The sequence below is a fragment of the Ammospiza nelsoni genome, chromosome 6 (genome assembly GCF_027579445.1).
Source record: "Ammospiza nelsoni isolate bAmmNel1 chromosome 6, bAmmNel1.pri, whole genome shotgun sequence".
Classification (NCBI taxonomy): Eukaryota; Metazoa; Chordata; class Aves; order Passeriformes; family Passerellidae; genus Ammospiza; species Ammospiza nelsoni.
This window is the reverse complement of record NC_080638.1, coordinates 13,463,901-13,486,828: the sequence shown is the minus strand read 5'-3', so window position 1 is coordinate 13,486,828 and position 22,928 is coordinate 13,463,901. Positions and strand designations below refer to the sequence as shown.

The 22,928-nt window shown below is 45.8% G+C and overlaps 1 protein-coding gene across 1 annotated transcript in view; it reads right to left on the bottom strand.

Moving 5' to 3' along the window:
• Nucleotides 1-8,596: 8,596 nt before the first annotated feature.
• SCUBE2 (signal peptide, CUB domain and EGF like domain containing 2) overlaps nucleotides 8,597-22,928 on the bottom strand; it is a 35,081-nt gene continuing 20,749 nt past the window's right edge. The window contains exons 14-22 of the mRNA XM_059474521.1: nucleotides 22,596-22,700; nucleotides 21,535-21,690; nucleotides 21,009-21,212; nucleotides 13,443-13,610; nucleotides 12,044-12,205; nucleotides 11,157-11,354; nucleotides 10,423-10,575; nucleotides 9,391-9,470; nucleotides 8,597-8,749 (exon numbers count right to left, since the gene is read on the bottom strand). Coding sequence (XP_059330504.1) covers nucleotides 8,597-8,749; nucleotides 9,391-9,470; nucleotides 10,423-10,575; nucleotides 11,157-11,354; nucleotides 12,044-12,205; nucleotides 13,443-13,610; nucleotides 21,009-21,212; nucleotides 21,535-21,690; nucleotides 22,596-22,700 — 1,379 coding nt within the window. The remainder of the gene's footprint in view (nucleotides 8,750-9,390; nucleotides 9,471-10,422; nucleotides 10,576-11,156; nucleotides 11,355-12,043; nucleotides 12,206-13,442; nucleotides 13,611-21,008; nucleotides 21,213-21,534; nucleotides 21,691-22,595; nucleotides 22,701-22,928) is intronic.

Here is a 22,928-nt window from a genome sequence, read left to right as displayed (position 1 = left end):
TATGGAGCTTGGATCTAGGACAGCTTTGCACCTTTCCTGCAGAGGAGAAGAGAAGGAGGTCGCTTGTTTTGTATATTGACTCTGAAATTGATCTGGTTTCACAACAGACTAATATCCAATGAACTCAGGGTTTGAATGCTATAAGTGAAAAATACATAAATTTTTGAATTTTAAATATTCAAATCTTAAATTCATGAAAAGCATCAAAATACCTTTCTTTTGGAACTTGGAGATAAATTCAAATCTGAACCCAAGATATTTACAGCAGCCATTTAAGATAAAAATATTATTTACATCAGCATTAGAGGGAGGGTCACCACAGTGTTAGTCAAACACAGGATCTCTCACCTCTGTGGAGCCCTTGTGTTTATTTTATGAAGTCAGGACTCCAGGGCTCTCAAGCATAAGTGAGCTCCCCTTGTACCCTCCTGCCCCAGCCCATGCAGGGCTGCAGCAGCTCCAGAAATGTTACTGGATACTCAGGGCTAATATTTGCTCACCTACAGAACCATCAACAGGGCTTCAATGTGCCTCTCCTAACACAGGGGTTGTGTTTGCCATGTTGTGATTTGGGTAAATGCCTCCAAGTCGAGGCAGCTGAGGGACCCTGGAGCTCACACTGTGCCCGAAGGGAAGGCAGCTGCCCCAGGAGAGCAGGAGCACCGGGGCAGGAATGATGAGGCACACAGCACTTGGGGGTGTTTCTGCCCTGCCTGGGTACCATTTACTGCAGGATCATCTGTCCAGCCACCCACAGGAGTCAAACTGTGATCGAGCTGAGCAACCAAACCATGCAGGGAATCAGTAGCTGCCTACTGCACACACAATTCCATTTGCAAAGACAAATGTTCAGAGTCCATTATTGACACCTGTGAGGACTGAGTCACCTGAGTGATGGGGCCAGGCACAGTGCCAGAATCACTCACTGTTCTCAGAGCAACTGAAGTTACACATTCACGGCCCATTTCCTCCAGCTTCCTTTGAGGTTTGCTCTGCCTGGAAATCAACAGCTTCCAACCCACACATTTCCTCCCCAGCAATTTGGGAGAGACGGGGGAGCAGCCTTGACCGATGGTCAGAGCTCGGTTCGGAAGGGCTCCTCTCACTGCAGCCTCAAGTGCAGCAATACTTGGCCCAGCAGCCCGGGTCCTTCATTTGTAAAAACAGATTAACTCAAAATACCAAGTCATTTAGCAATCACTCTGCTCAGAGGCAGTGGTGGGGCCCAAGAGCTGCCGAGGTGCCCAAGCCGCAGTTTCAGCCGACCCTCTGCTTTAGGGCTCCGGCTGCAGAAACCCCCAAAACCCCGGTGTATGCCAGCAGGGATTGCGGCAGGATCCGCCTTTGCTGGGGCCACACGCTGCCCTTCTGCTGCCCTCTCGTGGGAATGCCTGCGGATGGAGCCCGGGCACAGCACGCAGGGAGCTGCACAGACCAGCACAGCCTCCCTGTGCCCCAAAACTAGCACAGCCTCCCTGCCCAGCTCCCCAAACCCCCAAAACCAGCACAGCCTCCCTGTGCCCCAAAACCAGCACAGCCTCCCTGCTCTGCTCCCCAAACCCCAAAACCAGCACAGCCTTTCTGCTCAGCTCTCCAAACCCCCAAAACCTCTTTATCTGAGCACTTTCACAATACCCCAGGCAAGAAGAGACCCTGAGAAGTGTCTGAGGGAGGGATCAGCCTCCAGCATCCCACATGAAGTTATGCCAGAGCATCCCTAAGCCAGATGTCTTTGACTTCTCCAGCCCTGCACAAGGAAACACCCTGCTGGGGTAGATGGGCCTCTTTTATCCACTCCATGGGCAAATGGTCACACTGGGCTTGTGTCCTGCACAGGGCTGGGACAGGATTTGTGCTGTGCTTGTTCCAGCACTGCTGCATCCCTCTCACACCAGGGCACTGCCTGCAGGGCTTTCTGCACAGCCCAGGGGAGACAGCAATGCCTGCAGTGTTGAGCACTCCATTCCCACTGAATGAAGGTGCTGTTCTCAGCGTGGATGAGCCTTTTCAGGGTTTTATTTTTGTAAGTTTGCTGAGAGAATTAGCACCTACGGGAGCCAGGGCACAATAGCTGTGCTATGTAAGCCAGACAGGCCCCCTGAGCACTTCTCTGCCCTCCTGGTTTTAATAACTGCTCTCAGCTTTTCCACACAGCCCCTCGCAGCAGCAAACCAGGAACAGCAAAACGGTTGTAACGGGAACCTCGCCCTCTTACCTTTTTTACTCCCTTACGCTCTCACCCTCTCTCTCTCTCATCCTCTCTCCCCCTCTCTTCTCTCGGGCCTGCTCTGAGCTGTGGCTGGCAGCTCCCAGCAGGGCCCTGCACTTGGCCCTTTGCAATAAACCACAAGTTCCACAACCTGGCTGCAGAGATCTCTCGTGTCCGTCTGTCCCAACTGTCCTACCCCATGACGGTCCTACATCTGGAATGCTTCCTCAATTTCCACTTTAAACCTCACAAAAATCACCATCCCCTCCCTTGCCCTTAGCTGCTTTCTGTGGCTGGGTTTTGCTCTGGGCACACCTCCAGGAGCCAGGTAAGCTGGCATTTTGCAGCAGGTGACAGCTGCCACTCTTGTATTGACTGAGGCACAGAGGAGGAGGAGCCTTCCTCCTGTCAGGTGTAGCCATGATATTTTCTAAAAAAATCCTTTCCTTGGGATTTTTTCTCCTGAGAAGCTGAGAGGCCTCAGGAACAAAATGTAACCAATGATTATCTGCTGCTGTGGAATGTAACAGGTGCATCTGTGATTGGTCTCACAGAGTTGTTTGTAATTAATCTAAACCAATCACACTCAGCTGGCTCGGACTCTGTCTGAGACACAAACCTTTGTTATTCATTCTTGTATTTCTATTCCTTGCTAGCCTTCTGATGAAATCCTTTCTTCTATTCTTTTAGTTTAGTTTTAATAAAATATATATAATAAAATAATAAATCAAGCCTTCTGAAACGTGGAGTCAGATCCTCATCTCTTCCCTTATCCTCAGACCCCTGTGAACACCACCACATTCAGGCATAAACTTGTCCAGCACAGAAGTGTTCCTTGGCTCTTTGCAGTGTGCATAGCAGGCAAAACCTGAACTAAGAACTACCAAACAACAAATAGCACCTCAAGTGACTACTTCAAAATATTTCAGCTTCCAAAGTAATTTTTTTTTCTCCTTAAAACTGTGGTCCCTTGATTTCCTGATCCCCAGAATCATCAGAAAGTGGAGACTTCATGGCATATGGTTTGTGAGCCTACATTGCCTACTGAATAAATTTCCCAATGAAAAAATAAAAAAAGGGCTTGGGCTGCATCAGATCAAGTTTAACAGCTAGATAGCATAAGGGAGTTTCCTTGATGAATTCTGTATTTATACATGTTTCCAATAATAAAAAAATAAGAAAAAAATCAAGGTCTTCTTTTCTGACTTTTTTTTTCCTCACTGTGATTTGCTTCATGGAATTAAAAAAACTTACTCTTCCAAATGTGCTTAATCAGAGAAAAAGCTGTAGTACCACACATACATTTAAACAGAGAAGGATACTTCTTTTTTTTTTTTTTTTTTTTTTTTTTTTTGCTTTTTTTAACACCTAAGTGATTTAATAAGGTAGTTTAAAGAGCAGCATAAGAATGTCATGCATGATTTGCTCCGACTTGGAGAAAGAAGAGATGAACTTACCTCCTGAGTGGCACGTGTCCCTTGAGCTCTGTGGCTCTGCTGTCCCCACGGGTGCTCCTGGCTGTTCCCCACTCCCCCAGCAGAACCTGTGCTGTGCAAAGCAGACTGCCACAAGGGAGAGTGAAAACCTGCCCGGGAGCAAAAGATTTGTCCAAAACAAATGGGCAGCAGCAAGAGGGGTTGTGGGATGGGTTGGCGCCAGGGATGCCCAGAAACAACCCCAAGTTTGGCTCAAGATCATTAAAAAGCCCTTGTTTGTCTCCTCAGCACAGTTGGGGTGCAGCAGCATCCAAAGGAGGAAAGGAAGAGAGTTGACATTTTTGTTGTGACAGGTTTTGCAGTCCACATCTATTACACTTACAGGATGCAATCTATATTCATGAGAGGAAAAGCATTTGCATTTAAGCTTGTTTAATTCAGAAATATTTGTGGACCACTATCCTTGCAGCATTCTGTTCCAAAGGATTATCAGAATGCTGTTCTTTGCTGCTCACCCACACCAGACCTCCTCTGGTTCCTTGGATTTAAATAAGCTTCAAGTCCTGCTCTCCACATTCCCCTATTCATTATTTCAGTTATGTGAACACCCCAAGGTCCCAGTAAGAATTTCAGGAGTTCCCAGGGTGGCTCATACTGACATTCCCTGTCCCAGGGGATATCTGAGCACTCGTGTCCATCACTGCAACCCAGCCCTGGCAGCACTCACAGAACCAGGGAGAATATTTAAATAACAGAGTTTTCTGTGTGATCAGCCTGTAGCCACCACACTCTTCCAGGACCTCTGTACTCCTGTATGTCATTTATTCCTTGCCACATAAACCAGCATCACCTTCCCACAGCAAACAGCTGAATGACACAGTTGTGTCTTCCAAAACCACACCAAATGAGCCTGGGTGGACACATCCAGTGAAATACAAATCAGTTCTTGTCACTGTGATCAAAGGAAGCTAAGGGTCAAGCAGGCAGATGAATAAATTGAGGAGAAGATATTGGGATTGCTTTTATAAAAGTTTGATAGGCTGACTAAACCTAAAAATCTCAACATAATACTAAAAAAACAGAAAAACAGTATTAAAAATTATTATAGATTGACTTATTTTCAATTTCCTATGACACAATTCTACTTTTCAATTCTAAGAAATTAAGCCAGTGAATTTAATGACATTGTGGTATAATCTTAAAAGCATCCAGGGAACTTGTGTCTTAACACAGGCTTTCACCTTGTTTTCCTCGGTTTGGGTTTTTTTTAAATTATTTTTCATTTTAAACCATGTGGTTTGGGGTTGGGTTTTTTTGTTTGTGTAGGTTTTTTGGTTTTGTTTTTTAGGAAAAATAATCAGATTAATCTACAAAGTAATAAAACACTTTGGAGTTACTTTAAGTTGTTTATCCTGTCTTCATGTAACTTCTTACAACAGACTGACTGACTCCAGCTCATCATATAGGAGACATTTTTAGAATTATTACCAGGATAATTCTGGTATTTTACTTGCCAGAATTATGTGCACTGTTAAATATGTGAAGAATTGTATCTTTATGTGTATAGATGCAGGCTAGTAATGTATTACATGAAACAGAATGCTGTGGTAAGCAGATGTTCCCAGGATAAAGTGTATCTGATGTGCAATAACTTGTTAAACAACCATTAAATTTGTCAAAACAATTATTTAGCAAAGAAAGATAACTAAAAATATTACCCAAGAACTTAATGAAGCTAAAAGTTCACTGGTTTATTTCTCTTATCAAGAGTAACATTCTGAAACATTTTACATTAATTTACAACCATCAAAAGCTCCTTATGTTTATCTGACATAGGTGACATTGGGTCATCCAGTTAGCATTAATCATTATTCCAAAAATTCAATCTTTTTTATGAGGTTAAACATTTTTGAGTCATTTGTTGCCAAAACACATGATCAGTCTACAACCACACAGAAAGTAGAAATTTACATTTATACAGAGCTGCTACCATCACTATGAAGACACAATGCCAAGTTTACAACATTCTGCAAGTTCTCACTCCTCCCAGCATTCAAGGCAGCAAAAATTCCCTCTTCACTTTTTACTGCACACACAGGAAACACAGTAAAAGGGGAAATTTTGATCCATAATGTCACATCAAGGGTAACAGAAGTGCTTTTGAGTCATTTGCTATTTAAGTAGGAAACGAACAGGGCTGTGGAACAACGAGGATTCTTCTCTGAGAAAGGGCAGGTTTTCTCCTGAGCCTCACACTGTGCACGCTCCTCTCCTCTCCTCTCCTCTCCTCTCCTCTCCTCTCCTCTCCTCTCCTCTCCTCTCCTCTCCTCTCCTCTCCTCTCCTCTCCTCTCCTCTCCTCTCCTCTCCTCTCCTCTCCTCTCCTCTCCTCTCCTCTCCTCTCCTCTCCTCTCCTCTCCTCTCCTCCCAGCAGTGAAAGTGGCCTGAGCTCATTTGTGGGGCAGGAGAAGCAAAGCTGAGATCCCTGAGGGTCCCTGGGCAGGGCTGGGCAGAGCAGGACAAGGAGAGGAGGTGCAGTGTGACAACCCCAGAGCACAGAGCAGTGACTCACATGCAGAGCAGCACAGCCCAGTTTCACCCATTACAAACATCACAGCCTTGGTTTCCATGAGTCCCTGCTGTGTCCCTCAGCAGCCAGAGCAGAGCTGCTCAGCCTCCCTGGCAGGGAGCACCCCAAGAGCTGCCCTGCTTTCCCTGGCACCACCCTGCAGCCCACAGCAAAGCCCCTCTGCTGGGCCTGGCCAGAGGCTGGCACAGCATGGCCTGTGCCCACAGTGCCCAGCACAGCAGGGCTGCAGCACCCTGCTCACTCCAGAGAGCTCCACAGCCTCACAGGGTGCCTGGTGGCTCCCTGGGGCTCCCTGCACTCTGCTTCTGCCACGGGGAGCCTCCAGCAACGTGGGCATGGGCCAAAGGGACAGCAGCACGCTCCAGCAGGATGCAGCACGGCCTCTCGCCACCCCTCCTGCTGTTCTGGCATTCCTCAGCCATTCCTGCCCCAGGCACACTGCTTTGGGCCCTCTGCCTGGTGTCCCTGTCCCCTCTCCCACAGAGGCAGCAGCAGGACCCTGTTTGGGATGAAGCACAGCGCCAGGAGCACACAGAGCTGTGTTCCTCCCCTCTGCTCTGCCAGCTCTCCCGGTGGCTCCTGCAGCAGCCCTGTGCCCTGCCTAGGCCATGCCCAGGGCAGCAGGGACACAGCTCCCTCCTGGCAGCAGCACAAGCCATTCCCCATCTCTGGCCAGGCTGAGAAACTCCTCCCCAGAGACAGGAGGGGCACAGCACCATCCTGAGGGGCTCTGCTCCCCAGCTGCGGCCAAAGCCATTGTCCCTCCCTGTCACACCATGTCCAAGATGTGTCCTTGCCCCACACAGAGCTCAGCAAGGCTGAGGCAGGAGCCCCCATTTGCTCAGAGATTCAGAGCCCAGCTCCTGGTGAGGGTTTCTGCTGTCACACTGTGGATGTGGTGTTATTCAAACTCCTCGTGCCAATGCAGTGAAACCCAGCAGCTCTGGCTCCACACCCTGGAAAGGGAGCACTGGCCCTGGCTGCCCTGGGAAATGTCAGTATTGCTCCTAAGAGGCCACAGAGGGGAGTTTGGTGCCCACTGCACCCCTTGGCATGGCCAGTGGCCAAAGGACAGAAGTCACAAGTCCATTTCCAAATGGATGGGACTGTGGCTGTCTCCCTTCAGGGCAGAAGGTCCTTGAGGTGCATTACTCAGAGAATGGATTGTATGGCCAGAGGAGATGTGGGTGTGGGCAGAATAGCACTGAGACAACATTTTGATCAGCACAGATTTCCCTAGAGGCCCTCTCAGAATAGATTTGTCTCCAATGGGAAGCACAGCCTGAGGAGAGGGACACAGAGCCTGGTAATCCTGAGGAACAATTTGCCATAGACAACTTTTTGTCTGGCTGAATCAGTGTCCCTCCTTCTCTCCAGCCAGACAGGGAAAGCAGCTCTCCTCTGCTCCACAAGGTGCTCAGAAAAGGTGGAGAATACAACTGAGGCTCATACAAGAACCTTATTCAGCTTTAAACAGTGCTGTACCAAGAGCATCATCTATGCACAGCCTGCATTTAACATGGGGCTCCTGTGTTCACCTGCAGGTGCTCAGAGGGCAGAATTTTACACAACTTGGAAAATGCCTTTTGCTGTCCCAGGCCTATGCATGGGGACAGCACTGGGATTTAGGAAATAATCTGATCTGCTCTAACAGCCCAAAGTGGAAATGTCCAGTGGGTCAGGGCCTGTTTTCCACTGCTGTGGTGCTCACAGTTTATCCTGGTATCACTCCGAGTAAGCCAATAGGTCACTAGCATGGACACTGTGTGAGCCAGACCCTGAACATTCAAGCTGATATTCAACCTTTTGCTTCATGCCACATGTAGTTCAGAGAAAAACTGCACCTTGTGCAGCTCTTGGCCTCACTGGTTTGAGTTTAAACTGTGTCAACCTCAGCTCTGAATTTCCTGTGCAGCAAATGTTAAAAGAGTCATCAATCCTGTTCTCACTTTCAGCGAGGCCGAGCATGAACCCAGCTTTGTTGAGGCACCATGCATTAATGGTTCATCCCAAACCACACTGCTGAGCCTGCCTGTCCTCATCAGCTTTTAGAGGTGCTGATGAAGCAACAGGGCAGAGCTCTACAAACTTCTGCTTGGCGCCCTTCAGTTACAGAAACCATGGGCAATCTCCAATTCAGGGACCCATGAGGTATCCTTTGGTACCCAAAAGGTATTATCTGGAAAGGAATCAAAATTCTGTTCACCAAAATATTTATATTAGCTGAGAAAGCCAAACTCTGCCAAGAAGGGAGCTGGCCAGCTTCCCTGGAGTGTCTCTGCCAGTGTGTAAAACACAGCCCCACCTACCACAGCCCCTCTGTGCATGCCCAGGGCTGGTTCAGCTTTTAAGTTCAGTGCCAACTATTTGTAAGGCCTCAGAAATCTGGAGACTTTGGAGCGCAGCAGCCGAATGAAGGATCTCGGGAACATCTCTCTGGACTCCTGGGCTGTGTACTTGAAGTAGTTCTGGGGGTGTGCCAGCACGTCAAACAGGGCTTTTATCAGCTTCTTGTCCTGGGAAAAGGGAAGCAGATTTTATATCAGCTCCACAGAGGAGTTATGGTCTGTATTACCAAAGTTTAATGCCTGTCTAACTCTAAAAAGATTATGGGGGATTTTACTTTTCAAGTGTTTAAAGGGTTTGGAAGCATAGCAGAGCAAGGCTGACTTTCAGGCTCCTGAAAAGTCACTGGTGTTCCAAATTAGCAGCTCCAGAATTTCTTCCCTCCTCATACATCCAAGAACAGCAAACAAACCACAAAATGAACACACACTTGAGCTGATATCCAGCAAAACAAAGGCATGCACTCAACTTGCCCATGGAAGTCCCCTAACCAAGGTCGGAGAAATCCACAAAGAGATTTCTTTTGCCCAGGGAGGAAAAGCCTTTGCTAACCTACAGGCTACAAGGAGCAGCACCCAGTGTTTTCCCAATAAATTTCCAGTTTCCCTGGTCCACCTTCAGTCCCCCTGAGCAAAGGGTCCCCTACCCCTGCTCTGCACAGCCGGGATCTGCTGGGTCACCCCATTTCCCTGGAGCAGCTCATGCCTGGCGCACCAAGGAACAGCCCTGATGCAGAGCAGGAAGCAAACTCACTTGCACCAAATAATGTGATTTCCAATCAAAACCAACATGTCCAGTGGAAGGAATGTACCTTAAGTATTTCTTGGTGATTTTCAGATGCATAAAGTCTGCCATCCCGAACAATGTCCTCTATGAGCTCCTGGTAATCCTCTGTGGGGAATGCACAAGAGTGTCATTTGCAGCTTCACTTCACTTACAGGCTCAGTACCACCTGTGGTTACACATGGAAGCTCTGCCTCAGAAGAGCCAGTAAGTACTTGACATATTAGCAGTAAGAAAATACTTCTAACACTTTTCTTTTTATTATGAGAACAGTGTACTCTGCTGAGCTGCTCAGCATCAATCTGTCAAAAGCAAAGGAAATCATAAAGCACCCAAGATTGGAGTGCATGTGGTAACCAAGTAACCTGCCTTAAACCAACTGAACTGCAGGGACCCATCTGTATACACCCACAGCCTGTTACTGACTTCTTTCTACAGGAAGAAGGAATAAAAAGATTATGTAAGAGGATGCTGTCTTAAAAGTAACCTCCCTGCTCAATCATAACCTGAAATTCTTCAAAAGGAGAGGTCTCCCCTGAAAAATTACTTTTCCACCACTAGTGAAACTCTGCAGACCACAGCAGGGATGGCTCCCTCACAATTAATCCAGTGTGAGCAGAACATACAATATCACCTCACTTATGCTGAAGTGCAAATCCTCAGCTCCAGTTTCACACCTCGTGATTCTGACAAGACTGAGGTGAAAATCTTTCCCCTCAAGCCTCTTTTCAATATGGGTATTTTGCTACCTGATTCTAGGCCACAAATGGTAGCAGGAACACCATAAAACACAGGTACTTGAGCTCTACCTAATTCCTAATTGTCTAAGCTCTGTAATTTGCAGGCCAGAGCCCAGAACTCCAGATTTTTGTTTGGAAGACATGGTGGCACTTAAAAGACTGCAATGCACTGCAGAATTCTTAGATTAGGTTTAAATGGACCAGCTCCTGGAAGCAGCTCCTGGTGACATGGCTGGGCTGCCCTGCTGCTTAGGGAGGGGAGCTCTGCCCTGCTGCAGCTGCACCAGCCCACACCAGCCCAGCTGCTCGCTCCCACTCACCATCATAGGTCACATAAGGGACTTGGAATCCCTTGGCACTGTTCCCTTCATTGGATTTGAACTGGATCCAGAGTTTCTTGGACCTGGAGGTGAAGGCTATGGGGCGCTCGTAGGTCTGGCAGGTCTCGTACGTGGTCACCGAGTTGGAAGAAGCTTTCAAAGCAAAAGCACAACAGGCAGCTGTGGGACAATGCTTCTTGCTGAAGGGTTGTTAGAGCTGTTTTCTGTTACCACCAGAAAAATGCTTGCTGGTGTTAAGAAAACTCCTCAAAATGTGGAAGGCCATCAGTGGACGGCAGGCCCTCAATGAGGGACTTCTTGGTGAGGGAATATTTTCCTTTCTCCTAAAATAACAGTCTACTGTTTGAAGGACGTGCCTACACTAGAAACTGAGGTTGTTTATCCTCACATCAGGCACCTGTAAGGATTAGCAAGCGTTTCCTCTTTCCTAACCCAGGCTAGAACTGCTTAGCATAATGCATGACTGGTTAGCTTAAACCCCTTAACAATATTTCTCTCAGTTCACTGGCACATCATGGCCTTGTACCCTCTGAATTTCACTGAAAACTATGGGGCAGCATTGTCAAATAGAACTTCTTCATTTGCCTTTTAAAGAAATTTCTGCTCTTAAATAGATGCCAGGCAGACTACACTGAGTTTCTGCAAACAGCAATGCCTGTGTTTCACACTGTGTTTCCCCCTGAGCTGTGCCCCAGTGGGTGTTCCAGACTCACAGCTTTTCCTCATCACCAGGTAGTCTCCACACTCGTCCTCGATGGGCAGGAATATTTCCGGGACCACGATGAGGATGCGGCGCTTGGGCGGCGGGTTGATGCTCCAGGTGCACTCGGTGTTTGCAGGGTAGTCCCCAGGGTAGTTGGGTGATTCAATGTACCCAGTGTAATCTCCCAGCTCCCCTCCACACTGCCTGTCTGGAAAAGGAGCACACAGTGCAGGACAAGGCAAAGAGAGGCCGCCCTGCAGCCCTCCTGCAGCCACGGGGGGCAGACACACATTTCCCTTTTTGCACCTGCTGCAGGTACAGCTCTCCTTGCCAGCCTCTCACATCCCTGTGTGGGTGTGTTTACATGTGTTTGTGCATGTGCAGGCACTCCAGAGCTGGTTCTGGGCAGTCACCTCTCTGCCCTCCATTCTCCCTCCCTAATTTCCCCTCAGCTACCACAAATCTAGAGCAGTGGCTCCCTTTGTCATGGACTCTTTCAAAGGTTGTTGTTAACAAGAAATGTTTACTAGAGCTATTAAGTTCTGTGGGCCAGCTTCCATTCCTCTTCATAGGAGGGAACAAGTCAGGGTGCTGAGGACACAAACTCTGCTCTATCAAGAGAGAAAAGGTTTAATAGCTCGACCCCGAGGAACCCAGCACCAAGTGGCAAAACACAGCCATCCCTTACCTTGACAGGGCTGATGGAACCAATCTGCAGAAATGGTTTCTCACACACCCTATGTAGGGTGAGATGCAGGCAGCAAAGGAGGAGCAAGCTCTGCCTTCTCTCCAGCTCCCTGGAGCAAAGCTGAGTTTTGCCCTTAGGGCCACCCCAAACAATAATGGCCCAGTCTTTTTATTTGTAAGAGAGCATCAAAACCATCTTGCTGTACTTACTTTTGCACTGTGTTATGTTTGTTGAGCCATCAAAATCAGTAGTGGTGTTTCCAGGGCAGGCAATGCAGTAATTTTGTCCAAACTCAGGCTGGTATGTCCCAATTGCACAGCGAATACATCGGTGGGTTGAGGTGTTGTAAAAATGGCCAGGAGAACACTGAACTGGACAGTAATTAAATAATCATGGTTTAAAAGTGGCAGCAGCATACCAGAATATGCTTTTGTACATTTGTGCAAGACCTAGTGTCATCTCAGAAACTGAAATACCCTATTAGTAAACTGTGGGGGTAACAAAAAAGAGGTAATTAAGCAAATTTTAGTTCATCAAGTCATTCTGTGCAGGTTCAAATTTCCCAAGTGAACACTGTAGAGTGGCTCTGTGTGAAAGCAGCAATAAAACCACAGTAATAAACAATGAGGGAAACAAAACAACTTCAGTTTATCAGGTTATTTTGTGCAAGTTTCAAAGATCTACTAGCAAATGTAGTTTTCTATGCTGCACAGTGCCTTTTTTTTTTTTTTCCTATTCATTTTAAGCTCTGCTTACTCCCAAATAATTCTTGCTGAGTTTTGGAAGCTAGTTCAGCCAGGAGTCCTTCCCTACATGCTGCCCCAATCCAAATGCTTCAGATAAGCTCCAAATAGTTCTTGCATCTGTGATTCCACATCTCATGTGGCCTCTTCCACATGCAAATTCCTCAGCTCTTCATTCCAGTTAATAGAAAGAATTCCTTTAATCTCCACTCCAATTTGAAAACTGAACCTCATTTATAGACTTGTTTTTGTTTATGTTAAATGAAACTGAAATCAGTTCCTCTTATCTTGATCCAGAGTTTTAACATCATTTTTTAGTACTTCAATTTCACAAAATTAAGTATGAAAAAGCAGTCGCAGTCTTTGTGGGTTCAGTGGTTCTACACTGAAGGAAAGTATTAGATATCACACTACTACCAGCAATATTAATTCTTCAATGATATTGCTAAATTCTTACAGTATGTTGTAATTCTCAGCAAACATAACTGAAATGAGACATCTCTTAATCCAAACCACTACCAAATGTTTGAATCAGGACCTTATTTCTACCCCTTATTTCTGTGTACTTGAAGTAGTTCTGCGGGTGTGCAGAAAATCTACTCTGCAGCAGTAGATTTTCTGTTAAAGACTTTGTCCTCTAGTGATTTATATAAGCAATTTTCTTTTACCCATGCTTTTGGTAACCAGTTTTAGAAAGAATTGAGGCTTTAGTGAATTTCCTCATGGCCAGGCCAGGCCAGCCTGCTGTGAGAGTCCTGCAAGGGCTGACCCTCAGAAGGAGAAAGAGCCGTCTCTGAATGCCCCACCGGAGCAGCAGCATTTCCTTTTGCCTGGGATCAATGCAGTTCAGACAAAGCTGGCTCACCTTTGGTCTCACAGTCCTGGAACAGGGCTGCCCCGCTGTGCCTGGTGGTGAGGGCTCCTCCACAGGGAAAGCAGGACACCCTGCCAGCCTCGGGCTGGAACGTGCCCAGGGGACAGGGCAGGCAGGGCTTGAAGCCATCAGCAGAGTATTCACCAGGGGGGCACTGATCTAGGATGGGAGAGCGCACATTAGACGTGAAGGAGTGTTGGAGAGCCTGAACAGGACCCACAGCCCCACGGGGAAACTGCTCGGCTTTGCTGGGGCAGCTGGAGCAGGGATCCAGAAATGGATGATGGCAACAGCTGGAGCTTCACACCCCCAATGTGCACTGTGACAGCCTTTGGGGCTTGGGAGCTCTTCGGGGAGCTGGGATGGATTTCACACCTTGTGCAAGGCCACACTGGACACCCAGCCTGTCCAGGGCTCTCTGCTCCTCTGGACAGTGCAATGATGGAGTGATTATCTCCTCATTCTAGCTAGAGAGCTCTTGAACTCCTTCCAAAGGAAATAATTTAGTATTGAACCTAAGATGCCAAAAACATACTTCCAGATTTCTGTTCAATCTTATTATTGAACATTCATATCTCATGACCATTAGTATTACTAATTGTGTGAAAACTCAAGTGCAACAAGTAATTGTGCAAATTCAGTAAACCAAACATTATGCCCCAAAGACTTTAAAAGCAGAAATACTCTTGTCATTCCTTTGATAATCTTGGGTAATGGTTATCTGTGCACAGGGCTGCTGTGTTCTGTATGTTGCACAGACAGCACTAACCCAATCTAACTGATTTTCCTTCATCACAGACCTCAGTATTATCCAGCAAGCCCAGCAATATTCATGAGTATCTTTGAGAAGTTCTGGTTTTCAAACTCTTCACAAAAGAACTGGCTTCAGTGCCAGCATTTAATAATTACCCTGCTCTGGAAAGGCACAAAACACTGTTGCAGTTGTTCAGCTGTGCTGAAAAACTCTGTCCTTTTAAGACCTGTTACGATAATAAACTGTTAGTTTTAGTTTATAGCTCCAATAAATCACTCAGTGAATAGCTGTTTTGTTAGGGAGTTAAATTGGCCTTGGCTTCATTTCAGGATGTATGAGTAACAACAAGCAGGGCATTAACTACCGGTCATGATCAATGATGAAGAGTTTTGTTTGTGGCTGATACACCAGGAGGAATCGCTGAGTGCTCCTCCTTGGCTTAAAAATAAAATGCAGCAGGTTAAGCAATGCTCTGTGGCTTATCAATGAGAGCTTGTGAGCAAGTCTCAGCTCCTGGTTCTAACTTTTTCCACCACACATCACTCCTGCCCTCATAAGGACACACATTCATTTGCTCCCACACTTTTCAAGCCTTTCTCCATTTTATAAACATTCCTACAGAACACTCATCTCTGTACAATTTGTGCACTTCCACAAACATGAATGAATTCAGGCTTTCATTGCAGCACTCCTAATAAGGTAAGGAAAGAGCACTATTTACAATTCCATGACAAGGAAAGACAATTCAGGGATAGGAAAGGTGATCCTGACAAGTGCCTACTGACTTCAGAAACCTGGAAGAAATGGAAAGACCTGAGCAAATCTCCTTCCCTCATACAACTCCATGGCTCCATGGGAAGTCAATGCTCTGAGTAGCCTGGCTAGAAGATATCAGCTCGTCTTTTTCCATTCATTTTAATCACATGCCAAGTTTGGGATGGTTTGGGGTTTTTTAGGTTGTTTGGGGGGGTTTTTTTGCATTTGGGAGAAGGGGTGTCTCCATTCTGTGTTTTGAACAGAAACACTGACCCTACAAATTCAGGCTTAAAACTGTACTTCAGGTTTCCTGAACTTGCTCAGAGTCCAGCAGGACATCCACCAGAGCTCAAAGGAATCCTGCCCCAGGCAGGAATCAAACCCACAACTTCTGTGCAAATGTTGCATTTGAGAACTTATCCCATCAGATCTCTCTTGACAACTCTGCCATCTGCATCTTACCTGTCTTGAAACCACATGTTGAGAAAATTGTGGAGCTCCCTGTGGAATACAACTGAGTTAATCTAAATCTACTTGGGTTATTTAGCTAAGTGCCTAATTTTTGAAAATTTATATTGTGGAAGTAAACTTAAAAAAAACTCCTCAAACATCAATGAGATCCCCCATCTGAGCCAAAGGAGAACTTGTCCATTAAATCTGAACCATTTGAGTCAAGTGTTTCCTTCTGATTTTCCTAAGAGAAAGAAAAAAGGCTGTCTAGCTACCACCACTGCACCACTGTAACAGGGTGTTCAAAGCTGAAAACAGCTCTGACTTCTGAGACACACCAAACACTTCAGGCTTTGACTGATCCTCTGTGCATTTGAGAAAAGAGGTCAGTACACCCATATACAGATTTTGCTATTTACAACCAAACAACTACTCAATATTCAATGTAAATATTGGAATTACTCCATGCCATGTCCAAGTTTTAATGCCTCAAACTCACAAATATTTCTGTTTCTTCACATGACTACATCAAATCAAGATTTTCACAGTGGTACAAGTGTCCAGACAGTTCGATCCATAAACACATTCCCTGTAAACTGCTCCCAGCTCCTCCTCATCCTCCACCTAGAAATGTTTCCCTCATCCAGCCCCACTGGAGCACAGAGCTGGGGGAGTGAGGAAAGGCTGTTCAGAGCTCACAGCAGTCACAGGGGCCTAATTTAGCATAACAAATAAGACTTAGTGTTAGATTCAATTATAGTAACATTAACAATAGGGCTGTTATTTCAACACAGAAATCATCCAAACTCTATAGGGCTGTGCATAAAATTAGGATGAACCTTCTCTTAAAAAGAAGCCCAACAAAATTAACAAAAAACAAAAATCCACAAGAAAAGCCTCTATGAAGTTAAACTTCTCCAGATATTCACTTAAAGGAAACAAGTACAGAAGTCTGTGAGCTTCACTTCTCAAAATTAGAAACTGCATGTTCCCACCTGCCATGTGGGAAATACCCAGTCAGAACCAGATCTGAAGATTTGCAAATAATGACATTAAATCACAATTCCACTGGCTGGCTTTGCTCTTTTTTTTTCAGAAACTTGATTGTTTTTTCTCCAAATGAACAAAAGAACCAATTGCCTCTGGTAGACTTCATTTCTGCAGCCACTGTCTTTGTTTATCTTCAATGCCCATTAAAAACCTGGTCTTGAGTCTCATGCAGCTGTTTTAAAGGGGGAAAAAAAGTGAAAGCTTTTCTGATGCAAAAACAAGAAGAAAAGGGGGGTGGGGGGGAAGAGAGGGGCCCGCAGGGAACCAGGATTAACAGTTACAAAGACATTTAAAGGCTCTTCCCCTCTTTTCAGCACATTAGCCTTTGAGCATTTGCTCCTATAGACAAACGCCGTAGTATCTCAGGGGCTGAGAAGGTGAACCTCATAAAGGAGGTCATGATCCACCAATTCACCATTTTCTTAAGAATGATGCCTTGACTTTATAAGGAAAATCACCAACAAGTGATGCAAATTGATTCTGAAGCGGCATCCTTTAAGTTATTGTGTTTGGGCAGGTCACACATTTAGGTCACATGAGATGGTTTCGCATCCCAAGGATTTATGTCTTCAGTCTATGATTTTCAGGGCAAGCAGGTTAGCAGGAAAAATGGCCCCATTTTCCCTCCATTTGATAAATTAATTTCTTCTTCTTGCATTTTCACAAAATTGTAAAAAAAGACCCAAAAAAAAAACCAGTTGTGCAACACAACTATTAATTATAATGACTGCAAAGGCAGGCAGCACTTTGATTTTCCTTTTAGATGTCTCTCTGATACTTTTATAATGCCAGTATCATACCACATACAAAGCATTGAGGCGTGGTTCATCATTTTGGATGAAATGCAATTATCTTATTTGCATCCTCTCAGCTGAGGGGACAAAACTGTTGAATGCTGAGCAATGAAATGCACTGACACCTCCCACACAAGATGAAGCTGCTCATCATCCCCATCCTGTGCCAGTGCTGCTCATGCCTGCTGCTCTCTGAGGTCACAGCCCTTTGGGGAAACCCACTTGCAATTGCTGTGGAGCAAAGATATGCTGTCATATCCTTTTTTGCATCCATTTCAGGAAATGGTGATTCTCAGAGCCTCCTTCCACGTCTGAAAGTACTGGTGTGACCAACACAATAAAAAAAAAAAAAAAAAGACACACCAAAAAAAACCAACCAAAAACCACAAAAACAAAAATATAGATCAGGCAAGGTGTGCTTTTGACACCATGGGATGTGATCAAGGTATGACAGAGTTTTAAGCAGTGCAAGAGCAGGTAGATTGCTTGTTGTTCAAACTTATTTTCTTTCAATACAGAGGTTTCTGGTAAATCACTTTCTGAAAAGGAACTGGTAGTGTTTAAACACTTGGGCTTTGGCTGTTAAACCTCTCTGAAGTCAAGCTCATACTGGACCAGGAGCACTTGTAGCCAGGCTAGAGAGTGAGACTGCATCCTCCCCAAGACAAATCTCCTCTCAAGGCAGCATGCAGCATTTCCAGCATGCTCAGAGGGCTCACACACAGACTGGATGCACTGACATTCCAAAATGGATCTTTGTTACCTTAAGATCTCCTTCAAGGCAGAAAAATCACACTTCTGCTAGGAGAATCCAGTTCTCTGGGAAGGCTGATGAAAGTTCCATGTTGCAATATGCATTTCATGGGATGTCCATGGTTATGGACCTATCACTGGTTGCTCCTTGGAAGCCACATTCAGGACTTCATGGGATCAACCAACACAAGCCAGTGCCAAATGGGCTCATCATAGATACAGAACTCACACATAACAAGGTAGAAAAGTGCAATATTGGAGCCTCTAAAGCCTCAGAAAATCCCAAACAGAACTGTACAATGAACAGCAAAGTTGAAATAAACCACACTATCCTTTGCAATCATCAGTGAATTCCCTTTTATCACCAGCAGCTGTTTAAAGAACAGCAGGCACACAAGTGCCAGCATCCAGCATATTAACAATGATAAAATACCCTGGAAACCACATCCAGTTTGTTCCTGGTGTCTTTCTAATGCTTTTCTTCTGCACTGTGCACCACTCAACACTGTAGGAGTTAAGACAGGAAAATCAGGGATAGAACTGCCTCACCAGAAAAGTGAAACCAAATGAAATTTATCTTGCTGCTGCAATTGCAGGCTAGTCACCCAGCACAAAAATTGTCAGAGCAGGAGTTTGACTCTTCCTCTGACACTGCTGAAATACAAATAATGTTTCAGACAGTGCTGTGCCAGGGGAATTCTACCACAGGACCTAAACTGTACCTAACCTAGCCATACTCCAAGTATTTTAAATCAATGAACCAAAACCTGCATTTTACTCAGAAACTGCATCAAAGAAGACTTGTAAGTCCCTTTGATTTGCTTTGTTCCCTCACTGCTTCCTACACCCCAGGCCAGACTGAGCCAAAGTCCTTGGCTGTCCAGAGGCCACATCCACCACCTGCCCTGGATCCATCTCCTGGCCAGTATCTCCTGCTGTGCAGCCTTTCTCCCCAGAACCACCAGCCTGTCTAGGTAAGCAGACCCCAGTCCCATCCAGAAGCAGCTCTGCAAAGCAATCAGATCAAAACAAAGGAACAAAAACCAAAATTCCCTCTCCCACACAGATCCCTGAACCAGCTTCTTGCCTTTCTCCACACTATTCCCACTCTATTCTCCTCTGCCCAGCCTGTTTCTTAGCTCCTTCTGCCTGGCAGCCCAAGCAGCAGCAGCCCCCAGCCCCACCTTAGCCATTCACCCTGGGACAATCAGCTTTTCCAGGGAAATGAGGCATTCCTAACAACTCTGTACTTTTATGTCCTCTCAGCAACTCTCCAGCAGCCTGACAAGTGGGGTAGGAGGTGTCAAAGATGCTAATTTTCTGTACATTTAGTGAAAATAAGCAGGGGAACAAGTGCAAGGAGAGAGCCCTTAACACTGGTGTAAGGGAAAGGCTGTAGGGTGAGTTCCACGTCCTGTTTGATCCCAGGGAATCTCCACAAGGATTTGGTCTGACTGACTCGGCTGCAGAAAGGGAGGTTCACTGAGGCATTGCACCTTGTCAGGCATGAGCAAACCCAACCTTAAGGCATGAGACACACAGGGTCATTCCAGGACTCACAGCAGCCCTGTTGGGGTGCCCAGAACAAACTGAGGCACCAATTCAGCAACAGAAGAGCCCTGACTTGTACAAATTGTGCTTCAGAGCCTTTGTCTTCACATGCTCAGTGGCTCTGCTTTGACCATGGGCAGGCTGATTGTGCTCACCCCACCAAAGAGCTTTCTGGGCAGACATTGCCCAAAATTCCCTTTTCTCTCTGAACTAGCACAGAAATGCCACGTATGCTTCTCGTTTGTGCTGCGACATTAAACTGATTCTGCAGTTATCTAAAAAAAATTGTGTTTCCTTCCTGTTCCAATTTCTAATTGTAATCCACATTGCCTTCTCCACCTGCAACATTTTTAGCTTGCTCATCACTGTTTTTTCCAGATGAAATCACAAATATCTCCAGAGTCATACTGTGCTCTGCACAATTGGAATGACAGATTTCTTCAAAGCCTTCCTCTAGCATCCAACAAAATAGCTTGAAAATATCCTTGTAAACTCATCTTGGTGAACTTTCCAAAGTTTTTCAGATTTATTGCAATGTTCCAAGAAAAAAAAAAGAACTCTTAGAGCTTTTTCCGAGATTTCCTGAGTAATTCCCTGCTTGCTTGCACAGATGTTTTAAACAATTTGTCTGTTCTATGAACCCAAGTTTTTCTAGAGTTAGCAAAACTGGATTGGAAAATCTATTCTTAGGCCAAATGCTGCTGCTGGAAGACATACTAATTCACTGTGACAAGCATTTTAAAGGCTTGCTGATTCACAATCCACCTACAGGCTGCCTGCCCCGTGCAGCCTGAATTGGCTGTCATGGTTGTTAGGCCCCTGTGAGGATGTAACATCTGACCCCTCTCCTCAACTTTTGTGCTTTGGAAGCACTTACCATGGGCTGCATTATGGTGGTGCCCTCCAGTGCCATGATAATTAAGACTTTTCTCAGTGATGGCCAATAAAATCCTCATGAATTTCTAACTCTGTCATGAAGATTCTCTGGGACTCTGAGCTTAATCAGCAAAGTGAGTGTGACTGTATCAAATTCTGAGCAGCCTTTTCCTTGGGACGAGGGAGAGGTGAGGCTGTGCACAAGCTCAGGAACACAGCATTACCAAATTATTACTAAATTATTTTTAAATTACTAAAGCATAGTAAATGGAGTCTTAAAAGTAACATTGGTGATGTCAAGGCCATTGGTGCCTGATGTTATTCCCAGGATTTCCACCTTTGAGCTTATTGCAGGCTGTGCCTCAGCTGTAGCGCAGTGCAGTGAGCCCTCGCTCTGCTCTGTAACACTTCAATTGCCAACAATACATTCACGGGGAGAATTTCAGCAGCACCCTCACTTCTGCACACCCAGCCCTGCTCTCTCCTGGACGGGTGAACCCCGATCCCCCCATGCCCGAGCAAAGCAGGGAGCACGGGAGGCGCTCCATCATGCCCAGCTCCCTCCCAACTCACCACATCTGAGCCCCGGGTGCAGCTGTCCCCCACCACAGGCCTGCTGTGGCTCTGAGGGCCTGGGAGCCCTCCTGGCCACCTCGTGGTCAGCGCCCGAGAGGCGGACGCGGAACTGGTCCCTGCTGACGGTCTTGCGCAGGGTGCGGATGGTTTTCCGGAACCGCTTCTCCGTCTTCTTGCGGGCACAGCGCACGTCGCACGTGTCTGAAAAGCACCGGGGGCGAAAGGGGTGCCCTGAGTGACTGTGCACAGGTCCCACCCAATTCCAATCACCAACCAACTCAAACCACTGAGAAACAGACTTCTGGGAACAAGTGTGAAATCCTCAAGGACAAATACACTGGGCAGCTCTTGGGTCTTTGGAGCTATCCCCATGCCTCACTCTTTCTGAAGCAGTGAAATAATGTTCAAAACAGGAGATACTTTTTATCATCATTTTGCATACAGGCAGAAGTGAAAAATACAGGAATTAAGGAGCAAACGGCAAGAAGCTTCAAAGCGCACCTGGAATTATTTCCCAACCAACCTGTCACCTCCTTCCGGCTCGTCTCAAGCTCAAAGTCCGCGGTGATAAAAATCTCTCTGGTCGCTGCCAGTCTACTGAGGGCTCCAGGGACTTTCTTGCCAGAGCTGCATGTTAGGTTTACATAGTGGAAGCTCTCCATTACTGAATTTTGTCTCTCTGCATGAACAAAATCAAAGGAAGCAAAAGCTTGGCCAGGCCTGTTATTGAACATTCACCAGTGGATCATCATGAAGAGTTAAAGAGGAGCAAACCATCACCTCCACTGGCCAGTGAAAGAGCAGTTTGGCCAGGCTCTTACCTGGTGCACCCTCACAGAGTCATGACCATTCTCATGGCTTCAATGAGGAAATAAGGTTTTGGCAAAGGAAACACCCATAATAAGCTCTGGTTCTGGAGTACATAACTTGTCACTGAGCATTCAGCACAGTTCCTCACTGCTACTCTGCTAAGGACAAACAGTCTGACACACTGATTCATCATATCGTTTAATGACTCCTTTCCCCATTTTTTCTTTTATATTTTAAAGTAGTCCTACTAATTTTCTGCTGACTTTGTGAATTCCCAGCCTATTCTTTCTGCTTTGGAGCAGATGGAAGAGCTGACCCCACTGCATCCATCTGGGGCTGCTGAAGAGTGAAAGGAAGACAAGAGACAAGAGGAATAACCCTATGACAATAGAGTCAGCATAAAGGTCAGGAGATTTTTCAATGAGGCACCAGACAGCAAGGAGCAGGTGAGAAAGGAAAGAAGAGAAAGATAAAAAGAGGAAGAAAAGGAAGGAATCAAATTTTAAAAAAGTATGGTTGGTTTTACTGAGAATTTATCAGCAGTATTGCGAACAAAAAAATGATAAGGGCTTTCCTAGCAGGACTATGAGGATGGCACAAGGAAATCCTGGGATCTGAAATAACTGTTGCAAGAGTCATGGCCAAGCAGGAAGAAGTGAAGAACGGAAAACCTTCAGTCATCTATGCTTTGCTTGTGGTGTACTTCATATCTGGAAAGCACTTGACCCCTGAGCTTTGGCTCTAACCTCCTTACCTGCATTTTTATATCCATACCTGGTATCATCTGCTCCAGACCTTCTTGAAACATCTCAGTCTTTTTCAGACTACATTTTCCTTCATTTAATTTAAAGGTTACGCTTATCTTGATGGCTGAAGCATCTTCAGGAAGAAACAATGAAACACATTATTTTAAAAAAAGGAGTAGAAAATTGAGATAGCCCTAATGTACACCACAATGATGACTAAAAAAAAATATGCTGATATGAAGTGATCATCACAGAAAACCTAATGAGATGTCAGAACTCTCCTGCTGTGAGGCTGGTTCACAACTGGAATTAGAATGATGGGTAGTACATTTTATTGGGGGGGGGGAAAAAAGTGAGAGAC